The sequence below is a fragment of the Oreochromis niloticus genome, linkage group LG20, assembly GCF_001858045.2.
Source record: "Oreochromis niloticus isolate F11D_XX linkage group LG20, O_niloticus_UMD_NMBU, whole genome shotgun sequence".
Taxonomy (NCBI): domain Eukaryota; kingdom Metazoa; phylum Chordata; class Actinopteri; order Cichliformes; family Cichlidae; genus Oreochromis; species Oreochromis niloticus.
Window position 1 is genome coordinate 18,650,286 of NC_031984.2, and position 18,957 is coordinate 18,669,242.

The window sequence follows — 18,957 nt, forward strand, 5'->3', positions numbered from 1 at the left end:
TGATTTCTTAATTATCAGTTTAATTATCGACAGGTGTGCTACCTGAGTTAAAGGTACGCAACTTTTTTTCTCCTTATATTTCTTTACCTCCACTCTTCCCATAGAAGAAGATGTGGCTTAAGTGGGTAGGCGGGTGTAGAAGTCATGGGAATGGGTGGAGCAGCCCACCAGCCCTCAGTATATATGTTACCTAAGCCTCTTCCACCGCCTCATCCCGAGGACTTGACGTCTGCCAGCAAGATGCCGGCCAAACCTGCACCTATCAAGAAGTCACCAGTCAAGAAGGCTGTGGCGAAGGCACCTGAGCCCGTTCCACCCGTGGAGGCTCCACCTGCTGAGGCCGCACCTGTTGAAGCTCCTCCAGCCGAGGCAGCTCCCGCAGCCGAGGCAGAAGCAGCTGCCGCCCCCCAGCAGAAGACACCCCCGCTGCTGAAGGAAGCGCTCCCGGTATCTCGATAGACTCTTGGGAACGGAATGGAGTTGCAAGCTAACATTACTAACAGTGACACTGCGTGGGTAACTCTCGTGTTTAACAGTGTTTGATTTAATCAAGAATATATGCAGACATTTTCTCCAAAGTTATACGCTTTTTTTTTGTTTTGCATCAAACAGCTTTCAAGCATCCTAAACTCAGTGATTAAAACTAAAGTCAATGCAACGCAACAGTACTACAAAGTGCTCCCTAATTGTATTAAGTGACTCGTAACAGTGCAATTGCTGTTATTTTATTTTTTTGTATAGCTACATAACTTACAGCCTGTACTAGCACTGGGTCAGAATACACATGCAAGGAGCAAAGTGCCCCCCCCCCGCCATTCTCACCTTTCCGCAAAGTTGGGATGTGAATTCCAGGAAAACTTAAAAAAAATAAACACAAAAATGAACAAGAACAAGTTTACCAATTTAAAGCAAAAACCGTCCCTTTTAAGCAGCTCTCCCCCGAAGTAAAAGCCATATGGTTTCCATTCTTACTTGCTGTAGGATTTCAGCTGTTCCTCTGTTTAGGATTCCTTTGTCATATTTTTTTTCTTTCATATGTTTTAACCCTTTAGAGCCGAGCGTAGCGCCCCCGCTACAATTTGCGTATCTATTTTTAAATCCCTCTATCACTGCAACCACGTAAGCTAGCGCAATAATTTTTTTTGCATATGAGACTGGAGAAGTTGTACTTACATCTTATGCCATCAGCTTGTCCTAGGTCACGGTTTTCTTCCACATATAGCTTTGCAAAAACTGCATAAAAAGCGTTTGCAGCAACAAAAACATAATATTCCAGAAACACGCTTTGCCGATCCGATCAGCTGTTCATAACACTTCCTACGTTGGAATAGACGTCAGCGCGAACTTTCGCATGTCCGCCATTACCTGCCCGAAACCGGAAGTGACGTCATTTTCGCGGAAATGTAGTTTTTTTTACTGTCAGGGCCTCAGAGCCTATACTGGTGTTTTTAAAAGTTATCTTTGACTTTATGACTTTCTGTGTCATTTCTGGGATGCTTAGAACTCAAATTGCACTGCTGGAAATAGTTTATTTTGATGCATATGCTGCTTTTTTGCAAATTTGTACTATAATATTTATTTTCGTTTTTCCTGCAGTATATAAAAATTGGTGTATTTCAAAAGTAAAACTATGAAGACACTTCAAATAAATTTCCTGTGGTGGGAAACTAGTTTGTGCAACTTTTTTGTATTTACAGTTTTGAGGGATAAGCCTCTTAAATTTCTCTAACTAGAAATATATGTTAAAAAAACAAAAACGATTTTCAATTTTTTTGTAGTTTATTGCACTTTTTTGCAATTTGTGTAATTACTATGCACTCAATGCAGACATATTATTAAAATTTGGGCTATAATAGTTGTATTGATGTATAGCAACTTGAAATACTCCCAAAAATGGCTCCACAGCAAGTAAAAATATAATATAAGCTCTGGCGGACTTGGTTCTATGGTAGGTCTTAAAGGGTTAAGTAGGTGACAGGTGTGGACTGCTGGCATGGCCATTTGGGACCCTTTAATACAGAGCTATGCTGCTGTAATATGTGGAGAATGTGTTTAGGGACTGTTGCTGACATAAGCAAGGCTTTCCCTGAAAATGATGTAATCTGAATGGCAACGAATTGTTGCTCCAAATCTGTGTACATTTTAAAAATACTCATAATTTCCAAAAAAAACTCCTCTAATCTAAGTTTGTCAGGTCACAGATAAGGGAGCTAAATGTGTCTGAGCTAAGAAAACGTGGCTGAATTTTTAGATCTTGCATTTTGTTTTGCATGCAACTTGAATTTGTTGGCATGGTGACATTTTTGTTGTTACCCTTGTTAGCCTGTTTTGCAGACTGAAACGAAAGCTAATGGATCACAAGTTACCCTCTTGTATCAATACTCTGAACCACTTCTTCATTTTATGAGTGTGTTTTTTGGCTTTAAACCTCGACACATAACCCTTAACCTTAACTGATGGCAATATGACAGAAGACAGAGGAGATTCAACAGCTACTAAGAGTAAACTTACACCACAGGCTGTCCGCACACATATGCAAGCTGATATGCAACATGTGTTTGTGTTCCTCTGTGCACTTCTTGTGTTTCTGTCTGTAAATGTGTTTGTGTGTTCATCTTTCGACTTTCTTAACTGATGAGGTTTCTGTTTGTGGACATTTGGTCACCTGTTTGTTCTAACACACAAACCTTTGAGTTCAGAAAGCTGTACCTCACACTGCTCTTTCCTGCTGCTTGCTCAATGGAGTATACAGTGATGTGAAAAAAGCTTTTGTGGGACTCTATGCATTCCTTTGGAAAGAACAGTTTCCAAAGCAATTAAGAGGGTAAAGAGCAGCCAGTTGCTGGTAATCAAATGCTGGTTAACTGATCATTCGCAAGTCTGAGTACCTCTATAAAAGCAGAAGTTTTGGCAGCTGACTGGTATGGAGCATTCAGATGCGTGTGTTAACACAACGCGAGAATCGTCTCACGAGTGGATGCCAAATTCACCCCAAGGTCAGACTGTGCAATACTTAGATAAATTCCAAACAACACATTAACATATTAAATGTTAAAGTTCATGACAGTACAATTAGGCTTGTTTGGAAGGGTTGCCAAGAGAAAGCTTAGGTTTGCTAAGTAGCATCTAAAAAAACCAAAACGCAAGACTTCTGGAACAATGTATTTGTTCCAGAGTAGAGATGCTTTGGCTTTTCCCGAATGTGGTGCTGTGCGTTATGACAAATCAAGATGTTGCAATGGTCTACTCTTAAAGTCCTGACCTCGGCACGAATGAAATGCTGTGAAAGGAGCTTAAGAGAGCGGTGCATAAACGAAACCATGCAAATCTCAATGAACTGAAGCAGTGTAAAGAAGAGTGGGCAAAAATTCCTCCACAAGAGATAGATAGTCATACAGAAAAGGATTACTTCAAGTTATCACTGCTAAAAGAGGTCCTGTAAGCTACGGAACATGACATATATTTAGGTTTCACAAAAGGTTCTGTGAAAACTTTCTTTTTCACATCACTGTAAGTTTATCAAAATGCCTAAAAAACATTTGATTACCTGCATTAATAATTGTACATATTATACATATATACATATCAAATTGTACATATCTAACTGGCTTCCCTAACGGCATTTTAATGCTAGCTACTGCTCCTGCCGCTGAAGATGGTGCTGCTGCAGATGCTCCGGCAGACGGTAAACATGAACCACTGCATACACCAACATTCATTCTCAGGTACAAAATACTGCAAATAGTATTTTTCTTAGAAGTAAGTACTTCCCATCATGATTTTCCCAATCTGTGAGAAGGTAACTTCCTGATGCCTTTTTCTCTGCAGTAAAATGGTTAGTTTTTGTTTAAAGGTTTGGACATTTACATCGTTGAATGCCGCTGTATAGAAAAAATACTGTCAATCAGTTTTGGGTTTTTTTGTATTTGTTTATAAAAATGTAAATATTCTCCTTTTTTAATGATAGCTGCTCCAGTAGAACCTGCTGTAGTTGAGGAGCCACCTAAGGCCCCCACACCACCACCTCCTGCAGGTAACACTAACATCTGATCCTGCTTTGTACACCCAGTGAGAGATTATAACATTGTCAAATTGAGCATTAATCTCCAAAAACAGTTATATTCACTTTTATCTTGTATGTAAAGAAATCAAAGAAAGAAATTCTTATTTGAAAAGCTGGAAATGATGAATGAATTTAGCTTTAAATCAGATCTTGTACAAACATATTGTTTCACTGTTTTTCTAATGATTCATTGTGAAAATGAGAAAAGTCTTCCATAATAATTATCAATGAAAAAAACTGAGCTGCAGATCCACACATTTATGCAGTAGAATGTAAAGCATGTTGCTGATTATCCCATTATGTGTGTATTTTTAACTGTTTTTAAAGCCCCACTTTCTGTTGTCTATATTAAGAAAGCTTTATCAATCTTCACTGCACTAAACCTCTCACAGTCCCCACCAGTGCTCCTTTGGACGTGTCTGTGGATGATGTTAATGACTCCAGTCTCACCATTAAGTGGAGGACACCAGAGACCATCGGAGACTCTGGCCTGGATGGATACGCCATCGAGTACTGCAAGGATGGAAGTAAGTCTGCATATGTGTGTCGCATGTATGTGAGAGTGTTTGCTTGCACCTGTCCCCAGCGTGTCAGAGGGCAAATATACTCATTGCTGGGTCCGGGCCGTATACGGCAGGCTTCAGTTTACCGGCTGTCGCTGTATCTCCCGACACCACTTTTAGAAGCGCTCATTTGCTCAGATGACAGCATGCCTTCTGAGATTTCATCATGGTAGCCAAAGTATACTTCTTATGGGCAGGTTGTTTGTAAACTGGTGTCGACAGGTGATAAACCACTTAGGTTTAATTGAGGGGTTTTTAACATTCAGGAAAATTACAATAAATAAAAACCATCAGGAGAAAAAGCGGATCGTTTGTGTTCTTTTCACAATATGGAATAATGACCCTAAAAGCCGCTCACTAACACAGATCCTTGGTTTCCCAACAGCGACAGACTGGGTTGTAGCTAACGAGGAGCTGACTGCAGCTAACAGATACTGCATCAAAAATCTGAAAGCAGGTGATTTGCTGCGTGTGCGCGTGGTGGCTGTAAACCCCGGTGGCCGCAGCGAACCTGGAACAGTCGCTGACCCTGTGCCAATCCGCGAGGTTGTCGGTGAGTCATTATTGCACCTCACTATCAGACAGCTTCCAGTAAAGTTGTCTTTTATAGACAGCTTTTTTTTAAAAGCCAAAATAAGCAGTCGAAACATCACAAAATACACAACACTTACAAGTTAGTCTTCTTGGAAAGTGTCAAACCAACTCTAAAAACGTGATGGTCTCATAATTCCTAAAAGGTTTCTTCAAACTTTTGTTGCTAAGTTCCCATGACATTATTCTGTTTGGAGAAGGAACCACGCAAACGCTAGCTTGCTCAGTACAATGAGAATTTCTATTTCATAGTGAGAATTTCCACAGAGAACATACTGTGCAACTCTGCACAAGACGTCCCGTACCAAAACCTCACAACGAAGCTTTCCATCACTGTGAAGCCACCTGGTAAAATGGCTGTCTCCAACTCTTTATCAGGAGCTCTAACATAGTTGTAACTTATGACCTATCCTTAAAATACTCATGTTACAACCAGTGAGGTAGAGGTGGTATTAACTGCCGGTGCCTCAGATGGATTGCACAGATGCAAGCACATAAATCGCAAAGGTGCTGACAAGAGCTTTCATTAGCTGTAAGTCATGCTTTCATTTGCATGTACGCACATCTTCATTCAAGACTGCTGGTTGGTACACTTTCAATTTACAGAATGTTCCTGTAATTGTATACATACGTGAAAATATATAACTAAACTAAATATAGCTAAATAAATATAAAACTAAATTGCACTATATCACTTTGGGTCAGTTTGCAGCTTTGGTTCAGACTATAATATCACTTAATATACAGTAATGAACAAAGGCGCCCCTTGTTTTTTTGTAATTTGCTAGGAAAATGGGAAATAGCTGCAGCATTTTATTGAAATGTCCACACATACATGCAAATACTGTTTATAAAGCAAAACCAGAGTTTGGACAATTCTAAGAAGGCTAAAAGTCAGTATTTGCTATGAGCACCTTTATTCTTCAACGCAGCCTAAACTCTGTTAGGCGAACTTTCTTGTAATTTCTTTGAGTACTATTCAGGAATCGTACTCCAGGCTTCTTGAAGGACATCCAGCTGTTCTTTGGATGTTGGCTGCCTTTTGTTCTGCTCTCAGTCAAGTGGATCTCACACTGCTTCAGTCATGTTGAGGTCCAGGCTCTGGGAGGACCAGTCCATGACTGAAAGGGTTCCATTAGCTGTTTTTCTATCCAGGTATGCTTTTACATTACTGGCAGTGCTGCCAGTGAGATGTTTTACAGATAGTAATGTGTGGTGGATCAAAATCTTACTGAGGTTTGTGAAGTGTTTGAGAAGTTGCTCTCTAGAATCCCCTTGTTGGTGCAAAAATACTATTTTATGTCTATCAAACTGTGTTATCTTTGACCTTTTTGTGTTACTTTTTGTGTCTTTCAAAAACTTTGAAAGCCTGGATAATTATTGCTCAAAAAAGTCTGGCTCCTTGGAAGCAAAATGAAGGCTGACTCAAGATTTTTGCACAGTATCGTATTGCCATTGCAGTTGGGTACATTCATTCATGAACTGTGTCTGTGAAACAGTAATTAATTTACTTATCACTGGGTCACAGTTTACTCAAAAAAATGCATGACACGGTTATAGCTAGAAGTACGTAAGCGTATGCAGCAGGCCCAAATAGGCTGTTATTAGTACTCACTAGCAAATATTAACATGCTTGTCCTAAGATTGGGTTTGTTATATCTGCTAAATATCAGCATATTAGCATGACCACCATGGGAAACATGTTAAAGCATTTGACTCCAAGCACTACTGTGCTCAAGTACAGCCACAAAAAGAGACTGACTAGTACAATATAACTAATAATGGATGCAGCGTTTTTGCTTACGATTGCATCAACGACTATTCTTTCCCCTTTGACCAATGCATTCTTGTTAAAAATGCAAAAATGTGGATGTTCTGGCTGATGGTTATTATGACCATTTTAAAATTCCCTACTTTAACTGTTGCTTCGCTATTGTGGTGTGCTGTGTGTATTAAAAAGTACAGCTCCAGAATACACAGAGATTCTTTTCACCACACTTCGCTTGCAGTACTTTTTCTGTGGTTTAAACCACCGTTGGTTTATTTTCCGTAGTTCTGATTCTGAACCCACACACTGACGTAGTGCCGACCTGAGTTGACATGCCCCAGTTACCCACAGCTTACTGTCTCTAGGCGTATTTCCTGGTTGGTGAAACATGAGCCTAATTGTTGGATTCTGTATGGCTTGTTGAGGTTAAATTAAGCTGTGTGTCAGTCACAAGCTGTCCGGACCAGACACCCATCCACACGTTTAAGCTTTAGAGGAAGACATGCTGTCCTACATATGCTGAAAGCCCCCTACAAAGACATTTTATCCAGAGACAATGGCAGATTATAGATTCTTTGCAGGGGGGACTTACAGGCTGCTGGATGCCACAATGCCTGCAACACTTCTGGGCATTGCTGGGAAGTGTGCTGATTAGCAAGGATTAGTGTTTGAGCCAAATCTGGAGACAGCCCTGATCTACTTGGGAAATGGTTGTTCCAGAAGCAACATCCCATCCTGAGTAGCAATGATACATTTGAAGCAATGATACGGTGACAAATGTAAGAACAGGAAGGCAAGATATCAGGTTAGATTTAGTGCATCAGAAGGAGAAGATGTAAACACTCTTATAGCTAGAAGAAGATGGAGGTGGATGTGGTGCCCATTGGGAGGGTAGTTTGAGTGGATTAGGAGAAGCAGGCTGTATGGGGGTGAATGAGGTGAGGGAGGGCAGGAGCCTGGTGGTTTTATTTATCCTCTAAGCCCAGAGAGCTTTTCAGACATTTGCTGCTTATGCAGAAACATGTGAGAGATGCTGTTCCTGATACTTAGCACTTGGCATGAAGGAAACCATCCAACAGAGAGCCCAGCTAGATGTCTGCGATGCAAGTTCACCTGTTTGATTTTAATTCACATCAGGAGTTGCTGCAGTCGTCTGTAGATGTGATATTGCAACCACTGCTCAGCTGAAAGGTTTGACATGTATTTGTGGTTTCTTTGGGCATGACATGAGGGCTGTGCTCTCAGAGTTCAGTCTTTCTTGTCACTAAAGCTATTTTAGGAGCTGCTGGTTTGAGGTTCTTACTTGTTCGGCTCCCCCTGCCTAGATACTGCACTTTTCTTTAAGCACACAGAACCTTTGTTTAGATTTCACTTCTTCATTTTTTGTTTTGTTTTGTTTATTTTGCTCCTGCAAAAACTGGCAGCACTTAAATGGTGGCTTGAGTGTGATGATGTATCAGGTGTACTTGCTTGGAAAGTATGGAAACATAGTTTAAGATTTTACCTTAGCTTGTTTTTTATGTTTTTAAGGAAATGTTTTACGTTGAAAAACTGAAGTGAAAGTGCGATGAGCTGACGCTGACTTTTTAAAAAATCTTTGATTATCAAGTTAGTTTTTAATTGTATGCGTTTCGCACACATCGCTGTTTCAAATTTGTTTGTTTTGTCCTGCTAACAGTGCATATTCCAGATACTTTATAATCAGTACTCTTTCTAAAGTTAAATACATATTCAGACTGTCAGCTTCTCGGCTGTTAGGATTATTTTTTCTGTCCTGAATTTGCATAGTCAAAACTGCTGTCGGGTAATTTTAGCCTGTTCAATCATGTTCTTGTAGACTTTGCAGCAGCAGTAGCTGCTCTATTTAGGTCTTGTTGACCTGCCATTTTATGCATGTGTGACCACACTTTAAAGAGTCTGACAGGATGTGTATACACCATGCTTTATGCTGTTAGCATGTAATGTTAACTGTTAACAAAGTGAAGCAGTAAATCAGCAGCAAATCAGCTCAGTCAGACTGTAGAAGACGGATGAGGTGAAAAATAAACATGCTCGATTTGACTTTGCAGACCGTCCCAAGATCCGCTTGCCTCGGGCTCTCAGGTCCCGCTATGTCAAGAAAGTCGGAGAGCAGATCAACCTCGTCATCCCGTTTCTTGTAAGCTGGCTTGTGTGCACATTCGCTGTATTAGTCAGTGAGGAAACATAAAAGGCTGACAGATACATTTTTGAACACTTGCATTTAACCGTTCTTGTTTCCAACTCCTTAGGGAAAGCCTAAACCTGCAGTGTCCTGGCTTAAAGATGGTCAGCCTGTGGATACCAAGAAGGTCAATATCAGGAACAGTGACAAGGACAGCATCCTGTTCATCCGCAGCGCTCAGAGGGAGGACTCTGGTGTTTATGAGATGACCCTAAAAGTGGATAGCTTTGAAGATAAAGCTGCAATAACCCTTCAGATTGTGGGTGAGTGACACATGAGACATAAAAGAATCTCATTTACACAAAGGAATATGTGAACGTGTCAAACTGTTGATTCACTTGCGGCCTTCCTGTTAAATCTGCTCAGCTGGCTGTGCAGCTGACGTGTTGACTTCCTTGTTTCTAGACTTGTGACTTTCTCTGGGTATTAGCCAACATAAATGACATCTCTAACAAAGACGCCAGAGTGTTTGAGCCTTGTGCAAGCTACTGTTGATCAATATCTGGTCTGAGCTTAAAATACATTACAGTTTAAATAGATGGTTTTCTTTTTGACCTTTCATGAATTGGAGTAAACACTTGAAATTCTTAAAGAAGCGAGCTCATTATGATTGTAATACCGTAATACTTACAGTAATGTGTCTCATCAGAGCGCCCTGGTCCTCCTGCTAGTATAAAGCTGGTGGATGCCTGGGGCTTCAATGCTGCTCTGGAGTGGACTCCACCCAAGGATAATGGCAACACAGACATCACTGGATACACTGTCCAGAAAGCTGACAAGAAGACTGAGGTATAGTAGATATTTACTCGAATTGCACAAAACCCATATGTTACACCAGATCAGTAATGTTGACATGAATCTCAGAAATCCAGAGCATCATTTTTTTATTCATAGTTTGAGGTCAGATTTGCCCCACAGGTGTTGACATCTTTAACACGACACAGAAAGATGTACATTTATGTGCATTTAACTCTGTTTTCAGTGTTTCATTCAATATGATGCAGTCAGAGTGAAGCCTTACTACAACATATTGGTCTGTTTTATAAAGGTTCTGTATTATTGGTGAATTTCAGATTAATTTGGAAGTCGGAATTAACAAGTTCCCAATATCAATTTTCATCTGGATTGTCTCCTCAACTAGGATTTCCAACTTGGAAATTCGGAGCAGCAGTTAACAATCAAAGATGGCGGCAGTGAATGTAACCAGTAGTAGATATCTAAATCTTTTAATTTGTACAGTCACTGTTGTGTATCTGTGATTTGCTAATAAGACATATGCAGAGCAGCCACTATTCGGGAATGTGCTGCAGCGGTGCTTTTAAGAGCAAAAACACAGGTATTATGTTGCTAGTGATGCGTGAAAGACTCAACCTTGCTAAAACCAAAATGTTTTTTCAATTTCTGCAACAAGTTCTGACATCCAACTTGTGAGGTAGCTGGAACGCAGCATAAATGTTCTATTTTCAGAAATGCACTAACCAGAATGTTTGTGAAAATGGTCTTTTTTGAAGTGCGTTAGTGAAAGAAAGACATTTTTCAGCTGGAGTTGTATTCGCTTTACAATGAGCAGCATTAGATCTTACAGAACAAAGCAGCCAAAGAACACTGTGACCAGGTATGATTAAATAAATATTTAAATTGTGTGAGGGTAGGCAGGGCCTTGAAGGGACTTCACATATTACATGTGTAAGTATACTCAGTATACTTGAACTTTTTAAAAAAGAGAAGAAAATTGAAATAATGTACACTAACTGAATAGAGATGAATTCAGTCCAGTAAGGACACGCTATCATTTCACATGTCTGATCCGACTGTTGTGTCTGCTGTCTCATGCAGGAATGGTTCACTGTGCTGGAGCACTATCACAGGTTAAGTGCCACCATCTCAGACCTTGTCATGGGCAACTCGTATTCCTTTAGAGTGTTTTCTGAAAACCAAGTGGGCATGAGCGAGAAGAGCGCTGTCACAAAGGAAGTGGCCACCATCCAGAAGACAGGTGACCCCTTGAATGCACAAAGTACTTTAATTTGTCTCACATCGGTTTGTTTCTGTTGCATAAAGTTTTAGTGGCACGGCTGCAATACGAATGGATACTTAGATTTTAATGAGCTGTGGTTAGTTGCAAGAATCTGAAGTGGAGACTCGAGGAGTGGCAATGGCCTTGGCACTGCTTTAAACATAAGTGGATAGCTCTCTTGCCAAGTGCTCTGCTATTACTGAAATAAATTTAAATAGGCTGCGAAATCATTAAGATGATTACCATAGTTGTGTTACAGTGTGTTTTATTCTTTAAGCAAATGTGTGTAGTAGTTCCACTTTTAAACATAATGCAGTTCAGTACACCACTGCCTAATCTGACCTCAATAATAAACAGTAAAAAAACAAAAAGGATCTGCACTATATCTGGCTCATAAAACCTTAATGCTGCTTCCTTTACAGGTATTGTCTACAAACCTTTTGAGTACCAGGAGCATGACTTCAATGAGGCTCCAAAGTTCACCACGCCCCTCAATGACCGAGCCGCCACCGTGGGATACACCACCAAGCTGCTGTGTTCTGTTCGTGGAAGTCCTAAGGTTAGATGTACATCAATACTCTCATTTACTCTCATTTATTTCTTATATAAACAGCAGTGTCTATACAACAAGTTATTGATACTAGATCTTATCCGTTGGTATCATGGTGGTATCCTAATAGTTGACTGGATATTTAGAGCTCATGCTCACACTAAAAGTACAAACCCAAGACGACACAGGGAAGCATCTGCTGATTATAAATAGAACTGGCCTATTGAGATTTGGGGGACTTTCCAGATTACACACACATAGCTAATGTTCCTTTTTGAACTGAAACAGTCTTATTCTCACCAGGAACCCTCACAAATCCACTTTAAATAAGATATAAATGCCACAGTTAAAAAAGGATGCACTCAGGAGTTCAGGGAGGGCTTCCACTGGTATGTTTATGTGGAGTTTCAGAATCTCTCTCACTGTTTGGCAGCAACTGCTTGGGTTAAACTTATCTTTACAGTTGTCTGACAGATGCAGGCAGATTAAGTAGCAGTTCAGAATGGAAATGCAGTTGATTATTCGTCCTAGCTGTCCTTGGCTTTTCACCCAGGACAGCAGCAGTTAGTCGCCCTGTGTGTGCCGGTGTAGATGAGACAGAGCTAACAAATTTGGTACAGCACAGCACAAAAGCTAACAGACAATGAAGAAAACAGGGATTGATGGGTAATTTGTTTGTAGCTTGATGTTTGTTCTTTTTTGCAGCGTTTAGTATTTATTAGTTATTTTATGACAGTATGCCACGGTTTGGGACAGTGAAACTTATCACAGGCATCTAAGACAAAGTCTGTAGCTGAGAATAATGAGAAAGCAATTGAATTTTCCTTCATGTTAGTATCTATAGACTGAGAGCTGTCCTTGCCAAATAAGTCTTTCTTGCCTTTCCCTGTGGTGTAAAAAGATTTCTCCAAGTAGTTGTATCATCTGTATGTCTGCTTAACCATGCGTCCAGCAATCTGTCGTCCTCTGCTTATCCAGGGGAAGCCTATCCCACTGGGCATAGGGCGGGGGCAGGGTACACCCTGGTCATCTAATTAACCGGTGTATGACCGATACTTTAACTTCATGTCTTTACATAATCGCTGTAAATTGAAATCTCTCATACTCCTGTAAGTGGGCTTGAATTGTTTTATAGCATGTGTTTATCGAGCCACCTCCTCTTCCCTGGCATGGAGTTCAGTGTTGAGAGGTCCAGTACAAAGGCATGCTCAGTAGTGTGATAGGTTGTCCTGGTGTCTCTGATAAAGAGCTGTCACATAGAGTAGGGGACTATATTAAGGGGGTGAGAGATGTGTGATAAGAAGGGCGGACAGAAAAAGAGACAGAGATAAGAAGTATAGATTGTTCTCCTTTCATGGGTGATTGAAGATGTGTTTGTAACACAGAAAGCACTATTTTTGCCACCCAAACAGACCACAGCTTTAGAACAAGTTTAAATAGCTCACTCTGTACCAAGCAGACAGGAAAGAAAAACCATGACAGTTTAAAGTAAGAAATGTAAAACTGAAGTGGAAAAAACACATCAGTGAAGCTACAGAGGCGGACCACAAGTGTCAGTTTTGCCAGGGTTGAGATGGGGGAAATTTAAAGACCAGTTTGAAACGGTAGGGAAACATTCACTGAATATTGGCGAGGGTTTTGAGGTTGTTAGGCTTTACTGAGAAGTCAGTTGTGTTTTATCACACAGGACACATTCAGTCAAAACAGAATTGGTCTGAAAATCAACCTTTAGCCTGTAGAAATTAATGGATTTCTTTGCATTTTCCCTATTTCGCCATTTAACCATTTCTCTGGTGACCAAGTCTGTTGCCACGCCAACAGTTCTCTAAGGCTTTACATAGGTCAAAGAGCTAACATCGAAATCAGCATGTTCAAATATAGACAATGACAATGTGACCAATGTGTATGTTTGGGAGGTTAGTTTAGTCTTGGGGAAATCTGAAATTAAAAAAAGGTGCACACAACCTGGTTGTCTTTAATTAACTTACAAACATAAACTGATCTTGATATTTCGTGGCAATCTTTCAAATAGTTGTTGAGTATTCAGTTTGGAAGTGGTAGACCAACTGACTACCTTAACCATGCTTCATGGCCAAAACTGTCACATTCTTTTTCATGTGTTTCTATTAGTCATCGTGTCTTTACAGGTTGGTTCCTGATTCCATGTGTCCGATGAATATTCTCATGTTGCAAAAGAGATAAACCTTGCAGATCCCAGCGACTGTTATCATGATAATACATGCAAAATGTTGATTTTCATTAACGTCAGTCTTTGTAATTTTGTAGTAAAGTTAATTTATTTTGTTAATTTTTCTCTCATCTCAGCCTAAGATCGAGTGGTTGAAGAATCAAATGGTCATTGGTGACGATCCCAAGTATCGTCAGATCTCCAACCAGGGCATTTGCTCCCTCGAGATCCGAAAGCCCTGCAGCTTTGATGGTGGCGTGTACACCTGCAGAGCTAAAAACGCCCAGGGAGAGGCCACCGTCTCCTGCAAGCTCGAGGTCAAACGTATGTATCTACTGTTGATCTACTGTAACTATATAAAAATATATTTACATCAATTTGAAAAGCAGAAGTTTTTTTTAACCACAGCTACATTTTTGTTTCCTAAACAGAGGTCATTCTACCAGATGCTGAGAAGGGGAAATAAACTATTATCTAAACTTCCAGAGGTAAGTTAATTAGCAAGTTAAGCAATGTATTAAGGGACTGGTAAATATACACATAACACATAGCAATTGAGCGAATATATATATATTTATTATCCAGCTAAACACAATTCACCAGCTATATCATCCCCCAACATATTTATTAAATAATTAAAATTTTCCAACGAGTCTTGTCTTTCGCCGCAGAGACCGCCGAGACCGCCGCAGACATGGTAAGGGCCGCGTTCAGGCTGCTGGGAGAGACGGGGACGGGGCTGCTAACTGGAGGGAGGGGGGTGCTAAGCTAAGCTAGCGCTGGCTAGAGGCGCTCGGTAGTAACCGGAGAGGAGCAGCAGATGATATAAATCATTGATATTGGGGCAGGGATAGCTCAGTAGGTAGAGTGGTGGCCCCATGATCGGAAGGTCGGGGGTTCGATTCCCCTGAACAGCTACCCTGAGGTACCCCTGAGCAAGGTACCGTCCCTACACACTGCTCCCCGGGCGCCCAAAGGCTGACCACTGCTTCACTGAGTGAATGGGTTAAATGCAGAGAGGAATTTCCCCACGGGGATCAATAAAGTACACTTTCTTTCTTTCTGACCATAGATTCTCAAGAGATCAAAATAGACTTTGCCTAAACCCTAACTATAAATACCTTAGTAACGTAGGACGCTCATCTGTGAACATTCATCTGTAAACAAGCAGACAGCTTTCCACCGTGCTTTGCATCTACCTGTGCTGTTTTGTTTCAGTTTGTAGTTATTGCTTTGTTTACTCTTCGAGGTGAGTCTCCCTGTTTCTCCATAGGTGGCCTGTACTGTAAATTCCTGCATTCTTATGGTACACCACTTGGCCATAAAAATAAAACCACTGACAGATAAAATGGATAATTTTGATATATGTCATCATTTTAGCTCATCATGTTCCAATTCAATATTCTGCTGCGAAAACTCGGTTCCTGGCAGTCATACTACTTAGTCACATCCCACTCACGCTTGGAACTAGTGCAAAATGCCGCGGCACGATTTTTAACCGGCAGAAGGAAATTCGACCACATCACTCTGGTCTTGGCCTCTCTTCACTGGCTTCCAATTGAATTTAGGATCCGTTTTAAAGTTCTTTTATTGGTTTTTAAATCTCTAAATGGTCTGGCACCTCTTTATTTGTCTGATTTGTTGAAGCCACATGTCCCCATTCCTGCGCTTCGGTCAGCTGAGCAACTGTTGCTTTCTGTCCCTAAGTCACGGCTGAAGCTTAGAGGAGACCGAGCGTTCTCTGTTGCGGCTCCAATGCTTGGGAATAGCCTTCCTCTCCATATTAGACAAGCTACATCAGTGCCAGTTTTTAAGTCCAGATTAAAAACCTATTTTTATTCACTGGCTTTTAACTCTGTGGGTAACTGACATTTTTATTAATTTTATTGCTATGTCTGGTTTTTGCTATTTTATTCCTATATTTATATTTGTATTGTATAGCACTTTTGGTCTACCAGGTGTGTTTTTAAAGTGCTATATAAATAAACGATGATGATGATGATGATGATCACCTAAACACCCAAATCTTTTGAGGCAGTGGCCTCTCCCTGTATGGCATGCAACATCACTATGACAAAGCATTTGTTATTAAAGCTTTCACCGGCAAACCCAGTTTCTGAGTTACTGGCACAGTTGTCATTCGAGATGAAATGGGACAGACTGATAATACCCGCAGAGCCACTGACCAGCCATGAGCTGAAGTGACAAACTCATCAGTTTAAAAGCAATACCGCTCTTGCTCTCCTCTTCCCTCCTCATCTCATCTCTCCTCTCAGCCTTTATCCTCTGTGCATTTTGTACATTGCAAGCCCTGCTTTTAGATGTGGTAATGTGGCAAGGATTAATGTTGGCTAAATAGAAATACCAAATCTGATGTTTTCACTGCTTTTATTATGCTACTTATATCCTCACTCTTAGACTGCCACATTTGTGTTTTGGTATTGGTGTTTTAATTACTCCAGTGGTGTAGAATTTCACAGGGAGTGCTCAAAATGTCATTTTAACTATTAAGATCTGACACATCAGCAGATTCACATCAGTTGATGGTTCACTCAGCTGTTTTTGTACACAGCCTGTTGTTAAATTTCAAACAGAATGCTCTATTTATGTTGCTTTAGCCTGCTTAAAGTTTCATGCTCACCTGCAAGCCGCTTTGCAACCCACTTTACATTCTTTTTATGCTGTATCTGACTTAATCAGTGTCAAATCTCTTGATACCTGCTGCTCTTTCTGCTATGCGCTTTCCATGGAGAGGTTCCAGAACACAGTCACAGCAAACAAAATCTTCTCAGAGTGTAGGGATCCTGACTAAATTCTAATTGATTTTAATTAAAAATAACCACTTGTGATCGAATGTTGTTGTTCAGCTCCAATTAAATTTTGTAATATGCAATATAGGAGAAAAAACATTGTGCATTATTTTTGCGCTTTGAACAGTTAGAGGAGGAGTAAAGTTGCAGTGTCATTTTTCAGTGTCCTCCTTAGTTGTTTGACTTGAGGGAATAAACTGGATGTAGTTGCCATGATACATACACACTCCAAACTTGACCTTGAGTGTGGTCAGGGACACAAGTGTCTTCACATCATGCTGTTATGTAAATGAGGTCACATACCTTTCTACTCCGAATGCAACTTCAGTGTGTTCGGATGGGTTCACACCTGTATTTATGTACAGTTGTCCTCTTGTAATCAGATTACCGAAAAAGCGTTTTCAGGCCAAGTGTAAATTGTGCCCTATAAATGACGTGATCCTGCTTATAAGTCTCTACAAGGTGTCAGTATGTGATCCCATACAGGCTCAGCCATACATGGGATGGCCCCGCATGGGGAGAAAGAAGGATTAGGCAGGATTCGCCATTGGGCGAGAGATAGGGGTGATGTCAGTGCAGCACTCGACAGCTTCTATAAATGACTCCAGATGATCTGACACACAGCCAAACTCTTCACATTACCATGAGTCAACAGGCCGAGTGGAGTGCTGTGAGAAGAGGGGAGAATGGGCTAAGAGAGCAGAAACTGAGGCAGATAATCCCTGATGGAAAATACGCAGTTAAGCAATCTCACATATAAGTACACACCCAGACCTACAAGACACCAAGACCTTAAACAAACCATCACAATTTCTATCAGAATATTCCTGATTAAAGTGATCACCAATATCTCATGATTCCATTTAATGTCTTCTTACTTTAATTATCTTTCCACCTTTCTTTGGCTTTAGAGGACCAGCAGAAGTCCAGGTCTTATGTTTTAAGGTAAGAGTTTGTGTGTATATGTCCATCATTCAGTTAAAATAATTCATTAATGCACAATATGTCAATTTTATATCCTCTGTCATGATGGAAATTTGACTGCATGTGTGCAACTGTAATAAATCCCTCTCTTATTTCTTCCAGAGTGTTTGAGAAGGTGCAAGTTGGCTGTGCGGCAGTGTGTACATAATGAAGAAATGGGCAGAACAGCATACCAACATCTCCATATCTATTTCAAATCACACATCCTGACTCTCCCAGTCCTTCCAGCATGCATGGAAGATCCAGCCCATCCCCGTTTGCCAAATGTTGTATGTTATTTCAGTTGGTGACATGTATGTAAAGCTATATTTACCATGTTTTCTGCCGGCGTCCATTTGCTGTTTGTTATAGTAAGTATATATAAGAAACATATATGTACTGCTCAATAAAACAGTAAATCCTGAGAGATGCAATGCCTGTAGGGTTGTTAAATAAAGGTTATATTTTATTATATGTTATGTGATTTTCTTTTTAAAAACATAAATTTAAAGATGCTTACAATACAGTGTCCCATATGGTATTAGAGTTATGTACAGTTATTATGAGATTCATAGGATTTTAGTAATGAGATTTCACGTTGTTCTGCATTATCATTTAATGAAACAGGCCTTTGTAGACTTGTTCTCTGCCATTTTGATGAAATTCTGGTTATTCTGGTAGCATAGTGGTTAGTACTGTTTCTCAATAAGATGTTTCTAGCCTTCGTTAAGTTTCTGTTCCTGTTCCTGTGACTTAGTGGGTTTCCAGGCTCTCTGGCTTCCTCTCACAGTCCAAACATACAGTTAGGTCCATTAATATTTGTACAGAGACAACTTTTTTCTAATTTTGGTTCTGTACATTACCGCAATGAATTTTAAATGAAACAACTCAGACGCAGTTGAAGCGCAGACCTTCAGCTTTTATTCAGTGGGTTGAACAAAAAGATTGCATAAAAAGAGTTTCCTCCTTTTAATGCTCTGCCAGGCCTTTACTGCAGCGGCTTTCAGTTGCTGTTTGTTGTGGACCTTTCTGTGTGAAGTTTAGTCTTCAGCAAGTTAACAGCATGCTCAGTTTGTTAAGATCAGGTGACCGATTTGGCAGTTTAAGAATATTCCACTTCTTTGCTTTAATAAACTGGGTTGCTTTGGTTGTATGTTTTGGATCGTCGTCCATCTGCATTATGAAATGCTGCCCAGTCAGTCTGACTGCATTTAGCTCAATTTGAGCAGAAAGCATGTCTC

At 40.3% G+C, this 18,957-nt stretch overlaps 1 protein-coding gene across 3 annotated transcripts; it reads left to right on the plus strand.

Moving 5' to 3' along the window:
- Positions 1-104: 104 nt before the first annotated feature.
- mybpha (myosin binding protein Ha) lies at positions 105-18,190 on the plus strand. 3 transcript variants are annotated; one of them, XM_019349599.1, is made up of 15 exons: positions 2,909-2,996; positions 3,635-3,685; positions 3,968-4,033; positions 4,456-4,590; positions 5,012-5,179; positions 9,055-9,143; positions 9,256-9,451; positions 9,838-9,977; positions 11,025-11,184; positions 11,628-11,764; positions 14,081-14,267; positions 14,375-14,431; positions 14,615-14,640; positions 17,665-17,698; positions 17,840-18,190. In XM_019349599.1, exons 1-12 carry the CDS (start codon positions 2,924-2,926, stop codon positions 14,407-14,409), a joined length of 1,437 nt encoding a protein of 478 aa, XP_019205144.1. In that variant the 5' UTR covers positions 2,909-2,923; the 3' UTR covers positions 14,410-14,431; positions 14,615-14,640; positions 17,665-17,698; positions 17,840-18,190. The 3 variants fall into 3 exon arrangements, with proteins under 3 accessions (XP_019205146.1, XP_019205144.1, XP_005478081.1); XM_019349601.2 differs by lacking the exons at positions 2,909-2,996; positions 14,615-14,640 and adding an exon at positions 105-455 and having other exon boundaries at positions 3,639-3,685; XM_005478024.2 differs by lacking the exon at positions 14,615-14,640.
- Positions 18,191-18,957: the final 767 nt, after the last annotated feature.

Bases quoted from the DNA above. Each gene is read 5' to 3' on its own strand.
- mybpha (XM_019349601.2), top strand. From the start codon at position 145: ATGGGAATGGGTGGAGCAGCCCACCAGCCCTCAGTATATATGTTACCT. The intron at 9,144-9,255 runs GTAAGCTGGCTT...CCAACTCCTTAG, and splicing joins ACCTCGTCATCCCGTTTCTT to GGAAAGCCTAAACCTGCAGT. The intron at 11,185-11,627 runs GTGACCCCTTGA...CTTCCTTTACAG, and splicing joins GGCCACCATCCAGAAGACAG to GTATTGTCTACAAACCTTTT.